The following is a 13,937-nucleotide window of genomic DNA, read 5'->3' as shown; positions in this document are numbered from 1 at the left end:
GATTTAAAATATTATTTCTAGTCTACTAATGAGTTCAGTTAACTCAGTTCCAGATTCCTGACAGCGGTAGCTCTGTGCAGTACAAAGAACCTGTATTCTTTGGTGGGAATGAGGACAAATGTAACCATACAAGCTAATTCCAACCTCCATTGCAATTTGACTCAATGATACGCTGCTTCTGTTCCTTAAGAATTAGCTTCCCAGAAGCTGGAGAGATGTTTTTTGTGCGTTAAATGTTTTAGTGCAGATTTAGACTACAGAATACTGGTCATGCTATTTAAAATGTGATTAACTTCGCAGTTTGCCATGCAAAAGAGTTTACTATGAAAGTACCAGTGGAGACTACAGTTTCTCTCTGCCACACAATAAATATCTTAATTTACAAATTGTTTTTAATGGGGAAGTGTCAAAATTTAAAACAGCACTATATATAATATTTTCCAACTAAGAAGTGGAGGCTCAATGTATGTTCTTAGCATAAATTTAATACAAAGACCACCAGGTTCAAAGAGTGCATCACCCTGAGGCTGAATTTCCTGGAGACTGCATTAGTCGAAGGAAGAGAAATGAAAACCAAAATCAAACACCATAAAACAAAATGAAAAATTTGGGGTATAAAATGCATAACACTAAAAATAAGAGAATAAAAGTTGAAAAGTAGGTTTCATTAAAGTCATTCCATGTGTATCTATTTCTTACAGCATAAGTAGCATGGGCCAGAAAAATTATTTTATATGTCTACAGGCATATACTTCAGAAATATAGCTATAGGTATGGAAAGATATACATAAACCATGTGCTTAATGCCTATTTATATAAGGAATGCTATCAAAATTTGATAGGCTTCCAAACTCACTTTGAGGTTGCATTGGAGAATAGAAGTATTCAATAAATTAGAACAAAGCAAGATACCTGTCTCAGGTTTGTTTGATTTCCCTTCTGACTTAGCACAGTGAAATATCAGATTGTTCTCCAAAATATTGGAACTAATAAATAAATAAGATTAAAAATTGTTGTGCATCAAGCTAGGGAAGAGGAAAAGGTTTATTCATATACAGAAGTAAAATTTTTGAAATTAAAAAGTCACCGTTATTAGGTCATAATGCCCCTAGGATTAAGAAAATAGCCTGAAGACTATGAAAATCTTCCAAACCCCTATAAAATTATACATGTTTATTTTCATTTAGGCAGTTTAATAATCCTGCTGTTAAGTTCTACAAGAGCAATTAGCTTATTTAAATATTTGCTTACAGTAAAAATAATGCACCTGTTGCTGCCAAAGCCTATCTGTTTTCAGGTGTACCAGTTTTCCAGAAAGACTGGATTCCTCATTGTAATGACAGTATTCATTTCCACTGAGACCTCAGTTTAGAAACTAAGTAAATCTCACATTATTTTCATAGTCCCGGTGCTACTACTGAGAAGGAGCTATGAATACTATACCCATTTGACCACAGTGTTTGGGAGGTATACAGACAGAATAATCAGAGGTTTATGCCCTTGTCCCCTATGCAGCTTTGCTACAGCTCCCATGGTTACTTATATGAAATACATGCTTAAGATCTGACCACCGGTGGTGATAGAATATCCCGTTACACAGGGGAGAGAGGACCGTGATCTTCCAAAGCTTCCTGAGCATGTGAGATGTGCCAACAAAATTTACATTTAGAACAACTGCTGAAAAATGAAAATTTATGCCTCTATTGTGGTAATATGAGCCCAAAGAGAAGTTTGTTGATCATTTCTTCTATCTATCTCCCTAAGGACCTGTGTCAATTTAACTACAAATATGACTACAAACTAATTTTAAATCCACAAATCAACCTTTGATTCAATGTAAAAGAAGCTTGATTAACTTCAATCAGTCAGCAAAACTGATACAAATATATCCACAGTGGTATATTAGCTACCAGTATTTTAAAATATTTAATTTAAATGAATTCACTTTTCTCACAAAGCCCAGGTCCCTTGGAAGTTACGCAAGATTATTTGCCCACTGCTCAGTTAAGTTTAATTTAACTGAATCTGTCAACATCATGACACATAAGCACTTTTGAAGTCACTGAGATCCTAATGCTTATCAAGTTGTGTATTTAACTTGGGATCACTAGCAACACTTTTGAAAGTGTCCCTAAGAACTGTATTGTGGCTGAGAGGCTGCTCAGGTCATCTTTTTAAAGAACTGGACATGGATGAGCTCTAAGACCAGGACACCAGTATAAGTGATCCTGCCAACCTAGGCTGTAATATAATCTCTGAAAAATGGACCACCGGTACCAGCTGTATTTGCTATTGTTTTCATTCCTCTGTTTTCAAATAGGTAGGTTTTCTATTGCCCAGTAGTAGATGCTCCAGATTCCTGACTGGCAAGGTTTGGTGTGTGAATCACACACATCAAAGGAAAAGAAACAGGACTTTAAGCACCATATCAAATATGCAGATTAGCAAGGGCTGGGGGGAGACAGAGAGGAGAGAAAGTTAGGTCCATGAAATAATCAGTATGATGGCAGACTTCTTAAAAGTAGTATGGAACTGAGACGTACACTGCATGCTCCAGCAGCATTGAAGAAATTTTGGCAGACATCTTTACAAGACCATTCTGCTTAGAAAAAAAATTAAAGAGACCAGCACACTGAAATAAAAACTGTAAGTTAGCTAGTTAACTTCAATACAGTACATATCTTAAAATTCTTTCAAGAAGCCGAATACTTAGAACTTCTAATTTCATTGGAGTCAATCCACATTAAAGATGATTGCCAGTAATACTGCCAGTAACAATAATCATAAACAAAGCTTCAAACATTATATAATAAATCACAGCTTTTCATGAATTTATGTATTTACAGGCCAGATTATAATATTCTGACTCATCTCCATGAGCATTTCATTCCAAAACAGCTCATTTTTTTCACTGATACAGTCCTCAGCATGATACAGCCACAGTATGTGGCCTGTGGGGGAAAGAAAATCCACCCTTCAGAAAATTCTTATGATTTTATACTGTGGACATTTGACAAGTGAGGAAGACGACAACTAGGCAAACTCTCTAGATGATGGTTACATCTGACCTTTGGAATCTTACTTGCGTTAACCTTGTCACTAAAAGACCTAAGAGCTACATACAATTCCTCTGATGTGCAGAGACCTTCAGCTCATGTCAGTTACAATTGCATGCAAAGACCAAGTTGTGATTCCCAACAGCCCTTTTTTTTCCCCCTCAGACTTACCTGGTTTCATCAATATAAACTGCCTCCAGCACAGATGCTGCATATTCAATATTCTTTTTCAAATCCACCACGTTAATGTCACCCTTCTCCAGCTGCTTTACCAAGCATCTTAATCTGTAAAAAAGAAAATAAAAATATCAGTGCATTGCTTATATCAAATTTTAGTGACTGCATTTTCTGTTTCAAATACTGGAACCAACACAATAGCCAATGTAGAGGCAAGAGACTGTCACTGCATCTCTTGTCTTTTAAAAAAAAAAATAATCCGGTTTTAGAATGCACGTAATAATGACCAGTTGTGTGTTTTTACAGCTTACTAACTTTGTAAGATCTATTAAGAAAAGGCATAAACATTCCAGTAAGTCAGACATGACTACCATCAGAGCAATTTTATATTAATTTGTGACATTACTATTATGCCTGAGCCTATAATTTGCAAGTTGTCTTACTATAATTTTTCTGTGCTTAGAAGGTTGATCACTTTTTTTTAATATCCACTATATACTGATTTTGCTTCATTTAAATGTCATTAATTTTTATGTAGGCCTCCAGTATGGTTTTGCTGCAGAATTTGTATTTCTTATTAGTGTGAGCTAATGTGGAGCTCCATTGTTTCGGAATTTACAGAAAATTCATCATTATACCAGACAAAAGGTGGTGCATATGGCATTAGAAAAATCCAAATATTTTCCCAAGTGTGCTTTTACTTTTAGTTTTGAGAACATTCTTTTACATTACAAACACGGATACGCCCAAAGGGGATTTTGTAATGCATCAACTCATGCTTCTGTAGCAATATTTGTACAGATAAACTCCTTGAATACCAGATTTCTCCTGAAGTCTCTGATGAGAACACTTCTGACACTGCTCAACTTAACCATACAGAGTAGGCGCAGCACTGGAGTGAAATGAAAACCTTATCAGTAACTGTGTAGAGCTGTGACTAAATGGATGCTTAAAGAAGTATGGGTATTTTCCTTCTTTCTGTGTTACATCTCTGAGTTGAAATTGCCGACAGTTTTGTATCATGTAAGATAAAAATTTCTGTAATTAAAGATGCATCATTATTTTAACATAACTTTCATTAAATAATCTTTTTATGTGTATGATATGTGAAAAAAATTGTTTGAAACAAGCATTTAGTTAAAACATGGATTGAAATTGAGTCAGTACTAAGCTGACTTTACTTTCAGAAAAAAAAATATTATGACGTGAAAGAGCATATATGTACAATATCTTATATTGTATGTAGGAGCATATACATAAAGTATGTTATATATACTATACATTATTTTTATTGGGCATATACAATATTTGATTGGACCTAATCTAGAAGTATGAATTAAAAAATACAGTGATATTCAAAACAAATCTCTCATAAACTTGGAAAGCACTGTTCCACCATAAAACCACTTGCATGTTTTTTCTTTCTATTTATTTGATATTGGGCATATACAATATTTGATTGGACCTAATTTAGAAGTATGAATTAAAAAATACTGTGATATTCAAAACAAATCTCTCCTAAACTTGGAAAGCACTGCCACCATAAAACCACTTGCATGTGTTTTCTTTCTATTTATTTGGCTGAGTATAATTATGCCCAAGCCTGCAAGGATAATTGTAGCAAATGGAGTTTTAAGACCAGCCTCCTCAGTTCTCCAAATTCTTAATTCAATTCAAATTAGCATAGAACATAATACAAACTAGGCTCTTAGCAACCATATTTACTTGCTATTTTACACAGTGCATTGCATATCAATGGAATGGAAAATTTAGTGTTAAAATTTTTTCTCAGAGAAGTGAAGTGGGTGGATGAAATACTGTGGGAGCGCATCTCCTACACAGAAATAACCTTATGCATGGGGAGGCAGTTCCTGTACGTAACTCCTTCCACTTCAGAAGTACCGATAGACTGAAGAAGCTAATTCCCAGACGCTCACCTTGCAGTACCAAACACATGCACTGCAACTCTCCTGGGATGTCTGCTCCTCAGCAATGCACACAAACACACATACAACCCCTCCTGATCACCAAGGCCAAAATGCCCAGGTGAGTCTGGCAGCGTCATCACCACTACCTGCAAATAGCCATAGGGCGGTTCCACCATTTCCACTGTTCCTTCCCTGTTTGACTGAACATGTCTCTGAATCACACTTTCCAAAATCAAAGCATAAATGTATTTAAAAATGCAACATTTCACAATAAGAGGGGCAGATTATGGTAGAACAATATTAGTTCAAAGTGGCTTCAAATACTACGACTTCCAGTGGTTCTACATTTTCTCAGGGCATAGACCAGATGACAGATATGTGGAATCACTTTTATGCTTTCAGGAGGAAAGGAGTCCCTGGGGGAGCCTCTAAGCCACAATGACCTTGCAATATCTCACTGCAAAGGTGGCAGTCAACCAATGTAACTTGCCCTGTAGTTATAGTTCATATTCTAGGAGGCATACAGAACACAACAGACCAGGCAATTTGGAAAAGCTGCTCAGGCAAAGTTAAAGGGATTCTGAAGAGGTTACAGAATCACAAAAAGACAAAATCCATATAATTCAATGACGACCAGTGGCCTTGTCATCTACACTTTGTGGAGATGTGCTCAAGAGTACCTGTAGCTGACCCAGTGCAGATTTATCATAGAACCACAGAATAATTTTCATTGGAAGAGACCTCCCCCCGATCCAAGCTCTTGCTCAAAGCAGGGCCAACCTCAAATTTATACCTAACTTCAAAGTTAGATCAAATTTCTCAGGGGCATTTCCACTCAAGTTTTGAACACAAACTCCCTGGGCAACCAGTTTCAATGTTTAACCAGCCTCACAGTGGATTATTTTCCCCAACAGCTAATTGGAATGTCCTTTGTGGCAACTTGTGCCCAGTTGCCCCCAGCCTCTGCTCTGCAGTCCCAAGGAAAGTCTGGCTCTATCTAGAGTGCAATTTCCCACTAGGAAGCTGGACACAGCAATAAAATCCCTCCATAGTGCTGCTGACTTGTTGGGTGATAATCATGAGGTCTACCTCAAAAGTTAGAAAAATAGACTTCCAACGCAGCAAAGTTGAGTGGGTTATAAAAGCATGTGAATGGTCTGTATATACTCAGCATAGTATGCATTAAAGTGAAATAGCCACAGAGTTTAAGAGCTGACATTTCAGTAATGAATATAACATTTTAGTAAAAAATAAACATGTCAATTTATAAGACAAACCAATAAATGTTAAAATACTCATAGCCCAGCATTCCGCAAGACAAAGAAAATTGTAAGAAGCACAAGGAAAAGCAACAAAAAAGAATTATGACTCCAGCTGTATTGGGCAGGATTTTTATTTATTTGTGTTCTTTTAATTAAGTGTGATAAATTGAAAACAAACATGAGAAAAACCATTAGAAAACCTGAAATGCTACTTAAAATTGGAGCTAGTTGTACTACCCTGCCTGTGATCCGTGCTACTAAGAAATAATAGGCAGCAACAACAACAAAAAATGGAGGGGGTATTTTGTGAAATAGAAAAATGGCCTGTTTGAACTGTTTTAAGGTGCAAAGAAAACTGTATGCAGAGTTAATATGACACAACATGACAGAAAGAGATTTATAGAAAAAAAGAAACATTATTTTTCTCAGGACAAATGAAAACTGCATTTTAGAACTAGCAGCCCTGGTTTGTAAGGGAGAAAGACATCTGCAATTAATAAAGGGAGTGGGTGGAGAACCATCTTCTGTCATATTGGGTAAACACCATGAACAGTGCTGTGGTATTAAATGCTTTTACGGTCAATTCAAATGTGCTCTGCTCCTACCTATTTTAACAGTGCCCTCTGTGAGGGTACCAGGACCAGTGTTTCCCACACCTCCCTGTGGAGCTGATACCTATGTCCAACTGCGGGTAATAAGCTTTGATGCCCACCCAGCAACATAGGCAAACCAGGAGAAAATGAGGATTTTACCAGGAGCCAAAGCAGTATGTTCTTGATTAACAATGTAAAAATCACAACTCAGTTGTTCCTCCTTCCTCGTTAAAATTCTCTACTTACCCCATATTTTAATTAAAGTTTTGATAAATCTACTGTAACTTTCAGGGGTTCTACCAAATTAACTGAGGATAGATTTTAGGTTATTTGAGAAGGCTTCCTATTACAGTTTCAGTAACTACAAGGAAAAAAAAAAAAAAAGGAAGATAAGGAATCAGTGACAAAAAAAGACTTTTTGCGATAACATCATGAGAAAATGTATTCTTCTATGGAACCAAGCGAAGTTCAACAATAGAAATATGTTTGGAAATACTGCATAATTGTCCTAAACACACATTAAAAAGATAACAAAGAAAGGTACCAGGGTGGGATTACTTAGGAAGGGAGATGATTGTAAAGTAGAGTGGCAAACGAGTTGCACAATTTCAGATTTTAAAGCCTGCATCTTTCTTTTCCAAGGGAACATTACCAGTGACCACTGAGAATAAATGAGAGTTTAAGATTCATCTTAACAGTTTTCAAGAAGCAGAAGAGGAATATTCAGCCTAAGGTTAACTTCTGAACCTGAGTAAAAGACCCTGTGTCTCCTTTCCCAAAGACTGCCTTTATCTGCCATCTGATCAAGCCCCACCATCAAGCAAAGAAACAGCTTTCTAACTTACACATCTGGACTTCACTTAAAACTGTTTTGGAAACTTTGTACAAAAAAAGCTGGCTTTTGCCACAGATCCTATTAAAGGGGAAGTGAAATAAACTCTAAAAAGTAAACTGTAAACTAACCCTGCTTCCTATTTTATTTTGAAATTAATGGAAGTCACTGTTGGAAGGATGGGCAATGAACACACGGATAATTCTTTGAAAATAATAAACACATGCTAATGCTAATTACAGAGAAATAATTAGTCATATTAATATTCAATAATCCCAATGCCAGTTTAAAAATTATCTGTGTTGGTTAACTCCAATTACAAGTTGTAAATCATTATGTTCCCATGAACTAGTTGAGAAAAGCATAGCTGTGTGCCAAATGTATTAATTCCTTGAAAAGATTATGAGCAAATACTGACAATGTAATATTGAACAAGAAAATAAGCGGATAATTGTAATCTTTATTATACAAGTGATTTGACCCTCTAAATGAACATTATAAATGAAAAATGGGCTGATATGTAATGTGATATTAAAAGTAAGGAGGAAGAGAGTAACCATATTCTGACAATATGGTTAGTCACAGTTTAAACACCACTAGTTTTTAAAAACTTTGGAGAAGTGGGAAATTTTCCTCTAAAACTATCTAGGATTAAAACTGGAAACCAGTTTTGCTACCTGTAGTGATTCTTGTAATAACCAGTTGAGTAATTCTCACAACCTGTAGAAAGCATTGCTTACCCAGTAGTTCCTCAGCTTTCAAAGGTAGAAGTTACATCCTCACTCCAGTCCCCCCAACAAATACTTTAAAATAACGTAGATCAGAAATAAAAACCAAATTGCAATAGTAACAATCAACCATGCACAAAGTCCATGCTCTCACTTTTTCAAATGATATAATTCCTTTTTTGTGTTTTCTGTAAGATGGAAGATAAATACTGACCATGAAAAAGGAAAATCCCAGATATAGTTGTAATATTTGTAACACACTGCTATAAAAGACTAGACCTAATCATATAAATGGATGAGGGATACTGGAGAAATATCCAGAATACAGTAATAAGGATTCAGGAGTGATCCCTTTGGGTATCCACTCCTGTTCCCTTGCTCCTACCTGCAGTTCCAAAGTGGACACCTAACATGACTTCAAAATGGCTAACCTCTACTTCAAGGTTCTTTTACATTATGGTAGGGAAAAACATGCCAATACAGGGCCATTTTGCCAGTCAAGGCAAGACCAGCATGTCAACAGAGAGCAAGGATTAGGATCAATAGCTCTTGACTCAGACCTTGATGTGCATTTCACTTCCCTGAAACCATAAAAAAAGCAGTTTTAAATGCAGTTACCTAATATTTCTTCTGATTAGAGGTGCGCGCTCTAAATAAATTCTGATATTGAAAAATGCAAACAAGATATATCACATTTTCAGTGCTGCAAATGTGTTCTACGAAATTACTTCTCAGTCACTGCTGTGTCTGAGCATATGCACAGGAAGCCTTGTGGTTGCTAAGGGTTTCACGAATCACATTCACTTCATGATTATTTTAAGCGCTATGAGTGGTACACACTGATCTGTAATTATGATTCAGTCATTAGAAAATAAATATTGAATATGCTGGTAATTTAGCCAACATTTTGATATACCAAAACTTCAATCGCATATTGAAGAGTTGAAATAGTTCTGCAGCTATATAACACACACTGAAATTTACACTTTCTTAATGATAAAACTGCATTTTCATGGTGATAGAATTGCCTTGGCTCTTTAGATATTGATAGTGTTTATGCAAGATGAAATGGTTTTCCTTCAGGCAGGCATCCTCTATTAGGCTTCTATTCATTTTACCTTACTAATCCTATAAATTTTCATATTATTTAGCACTCTAATACTGTATAAATATTATCCTTTGTGTCTCATTTAGTAACAGCTTCAAGTGTACTTACAGGCTTAATCAAAATTTAGTCAAAATTCCTAAGTTTTCTTTAGCACCTAGCTGAAATCACAGAAAGTCATGGAGTCTTACACAGTGTCCACCTGAAACCATAAACTGATCCAAGCACTCTAAAGCATTTCAAATTTTTGCATAATTCTCAACAACCTGATCAAACAAATTGCAAGTGTCTTAACCTCAGTAACACTACAGGTCTGCTATTCGCAGCTATGTAAACTTTCACCATCATCTCCATCATCACCTGCAGCTCTGGAGAGAGGCCCCAGAGGAGGAGGCTCATCTGGGATCCTGTTGCTGCTGCTCTCTCTCACCTCCCCAGTTACTCATCCTTCCCCAAAGTAACTTTCACCCTTAGAGGCAATGCATGTCATCAGCACAAATTCTCACTCACGTGAATTTCTTTCACTTCCTTTGTGCATACCCAAGATACAGAATGAAACCTATTTCATCCAAGTTCTAAGTGTCTTTCAAACTTTTCTCTTGCTTCTGCTAATGAACCATCATCAATGCTAACTCGGTTCCTCTGTTCAATTGCTTTCCAGGCTGAAGCTTAATGAAAAAATCCTCAAACCTCAAATTACTTACCAGGTACATACATTGAGGTGTTTTATCTGTCTTCTATTAGATCCAACAAGTAACTAACTAGTCTTTCCTTACCCTAAACTCTATGACTGTTTGTACTGCCTCAGTGTCCATTTCCATTATCTGATATTCCCATTTCACAATTAATCCATAAAATCAAAGAAAAAATAATGCACAATCTATAGGACTGATTTGTAAATTACTACTTATCCTTCTAATGGTTTTTGCCACATGTTTATTTTTGTCTGAAGATTGACATTTGATCTATAAGGCTCCCCGAATAGTATATACATTACATAGAGTGCTAGCTAAAGCTATTTCATCTTGAAGTTGCCAAATACTTGAACAGTTTGTATGTCTCAAAGTCTTCATCATAATCTAGCTAAATTCACTGTCAACAACTGGGAAATCAAACGTAAATTTGTCATTTGCCAAAAATCACGCTTGAAGATGATAGAAGACTTTAAGTACGTCTTACTTGCTGGAGCTAATGCGATAAACACAAAAAAGGCAGAGAGCCCTTATTCCCCACAGCTGTTTAAAAAGCTTTATTTTTCCTGCAGACAGCAGCTTTGAGCAATGATTGAAGAAGCTGCTAAAAGGCAGAAGTTAAGCCTCTAAGTCTTCCAAAGCAGTCTCCTCCACTATTTTTGAAAAAATAAGGCAGAAGGATATTTCTAAATAGATCACCTCACACTCTGAGTGTAGTCTCTACGTTCCAGCAAGAGACTTGTATCCAAACCTCTGTACCACTGGCAATTCTCAAAGGAGCGCAGGCCTGGCATATCTCGTGGTCTTTGCTTCAGAGGAACTCTTTTAGCCCTACCTCACAGCTCCCCATCATCACACCTGCATCTCCCATACCTGTAAGAAAGATCATGACTTACTTCTGCCCCAGGGATGGTCAAGGAGTCCTGGGAGATGTTTGCTGTTTTAAAGGGGTTCTTGCTAGAAGCCATTTCTCCAGATGACAGTATTATGCTACAATCCCTCTCCCCTTCACATGATCCCGACTGTTTTAATATGATTGTGATGCACTAAATATTTGATCTCATCACACGACCCAGCAAGCGGAGTCTCTCTTATCAGCAACTAGATAAATTTAATGGCCTGAAAATGTTTGTCTTCTCCCTCTCATGTTCCCTCTGCTGCCTAGTACTGCTAGAAACTACATTTTGCTTTAGTTAGTACTGAAACTCATAGATGAGGCAGTATCTTTCCATGCAGTGGTACCTCATCAACTTATCAATTATCACAGAATGATAAGGGTTTGGAAATGGATCTCTCATTACTCTTTCTTTTATTCTGTCTCTCCTCTCATTCACCCTGAAGTCAGTGGTATACCCTTCCTGAATCAACATGCTGAATACCTCCTTCATTCCCAGGGACCAGAAAATCTGGGCTTAAGAATGTTGATACTCATCTTCTGAAAACAGCATGCAATGAGGCAGAAAGTCCTTTTAGAAACATTAAGAACAAGCTATCATATAAAAAGTCAACTGATGTTCTTTCATTTAAGACTGCATTAACCAGACCTGGTAACTTTGTACTGAAAATATTTTCTAGACTACTAGTAAGAAAATTTGTTACTGTCATTGTGAAGGCTTTTGAAAGCCTTTTTGGTGCCATTTCTGCAATTGTTAAGGCAGTAGATTGGTAAGTGTATGGCACTAAAAATAACGTCATTGTGCAGTGATCAAGGAGTCTTCATCTATGACGCTTACCGCAAGTATCCTCTCCTCTGCTTGATAAAGTCACACATGAGCAAACAACCCAGGAAATGCCCTTCATTAACATTAAAATAAAAACACTTTGTTCTGAGAATTCTCTGTGGAATCAAACTGCATTAAATATTATATATTCTGTATATAATTAACATTCTGATTTCCCCAAGATAGAAATTAGAGCTTGGACAGAATTTCCTTGCTGCATATCACAGGCCAACTTACATAAGCGTGGCCAAACCTTTACAGATAATACTTCTGGCAACTTTTAAATTTGTTACATTAATAGTTACAGATTTTTTGAGACATCAAGCTGTAGAATCTGGGTCCTGGTAAGTAATCCAGGTCCTCTGAGCTTATTTACAAATGATTTTATATTTATTTCTGACCTGTTGACTTCCATGGGCAGAGCATGAAATATAGTACTGTTTGGTTGCTTAGTATGCCACCTTCCTTTCCATTTCTCTCAACATACATACAACTTATCACTGATATTGTTTTAAGTCAACAGAGCTTACAGAAGGACCTATATAAAATATATTACAGAAGAAAAGTTTTTTTTGAAACGGCAGTCCCTCGTATTCAGTCTAAGAACATGGTCAGACATTGTGCCCCAGCTATCCCTCTACACCCCATTCCATCCCCTTTTTTCTAGAAATTATTTCCCCCCCCCCCCCATATCTGACAACACCAGTGCATGTGTAACAGTATGTCTTCAACCTGATACTGCCAAAACAATGTGATTCACCTTCCAGATCTTTTACAGTAGGGGAATTTCTACTGAACTCTTTCCACAGAACAAGATTAGGGGTCATGTGGATGTGCAGTTACACTATCAGATGACTCAGGGTAGTTGGTTCAGCTCCCCTAACAGGTCAACAAACAACAACCAACATAATCCTACTTCAATCCAAGCTCAACTTGTCAGTTGGTTTAGAAGTCCTACTTTCCTACTTATAATTAAACACTTTAAGTACCAGAATATAAAAGTTATACTTTTAATATATAATCACACCTTCCAGATGGGATGACAGAGCCAATTTATCTTGAATTCTGTTTTTAAAGTGTAATATGGGTTCTGAGGAACAAAGTACAGATCTCAATTTCTTGGGATAAAATTGTGAAATGTAAAAAATACAAATATTTGCATTAGGAAATATTATGGACCATTAAATAAAATACAAAAATAATTTAAGAGTTACCTCAGTTTGCCTAAAATGTTGTAGAAAAAATACCGTCACCTTAATTCAGATGTCTTTTTTACTGAATAATTAACGGCTTCAGCAAATCTATTTTCACTAAAAGAATTTTTCATTCAGAGCAAGACATAAATGCTTTAGCACAACAGCTGTAGTAATTACAGTACAATCTCGCTGTAAAATCATTACCAACTCAGTGGTTTTGAAGAAAGGATATAGTACATGTAATGTATATGACAATGTAAAAATATGAAGAGGGCTTTTATTTAAAATTGCAATACTGCAATTAAAATTAAGAAAAAAGAAAAAATTAGGAGATGCTAGAATCCAGCACTCCATGTTATGTGCGAAACTAACTTCTGGCATTTGGAATTGTTAAAAATAAATGTTCTGCTGAAGAATTGCCAAATCAAAGTACTTCAAAGTAGGTCTTGATAATGAGAAGTAGAACATTAGAAAAGCTTAAGCACACTTAAGAGCTGTACAAATGTTTAAAAGAAGAAAGACTCAAGTGGGTGAACTTTTCCCCTATATTCTTTAAGAATGATCATAAATAGGATGAAATGTAACATGACCATTCTTATTTACACATGTGAGCTCGAACTAGGATTTGTCTACATGAGAAAATAAAT

General features: G+C 36.2%; 1 protein-coding gene across 1 annotated transcript in view; it reads right to left on the bottom strand.

Moving 5' to 3' along the window:
• The window catches only part of PDE1A (phosphodiesterase 1A), a 160,762-nt gene that overhangs the window by 57,974 nt on the left and 88,851 nt on the right, over positions 1 to 13,937 (bottom strand). Inside the window, exon 2 of the mRNA XM_035901434.1 lies at positions 3,228 to 3,341. Within this exon, the coding sequence (XP_035757327.1) occupies positions 3,228 to 3,341 (114 nt within the window). The remainder of the gene's footprint in view (positions 1 to 3,227; positions 3,342 to 13,937) is intronic.

This window comes from Egretta garzetta, unplaced genomic scaffold (assembly GCF_000687185.1).
Source record: "Egretta garzetta isolate BGI_Z169 unplaced genomic scaffold, ASM68718v1 scaffold539, whole genome shotgun sequence".
In the NCBI taxonomy this organism is placed as follows: domain Eukaryota; kingdom Metazoa; phylum Chordata; class Aves; order Pelecaniformes; family Ardeidae; genus Egretta; species Egretta garzetta.
The sequence above is the reverse complement of the archived record's forward strand: the minus strand, read 5'-3'. Positions and strand labels throughout refer to the sequence as shown.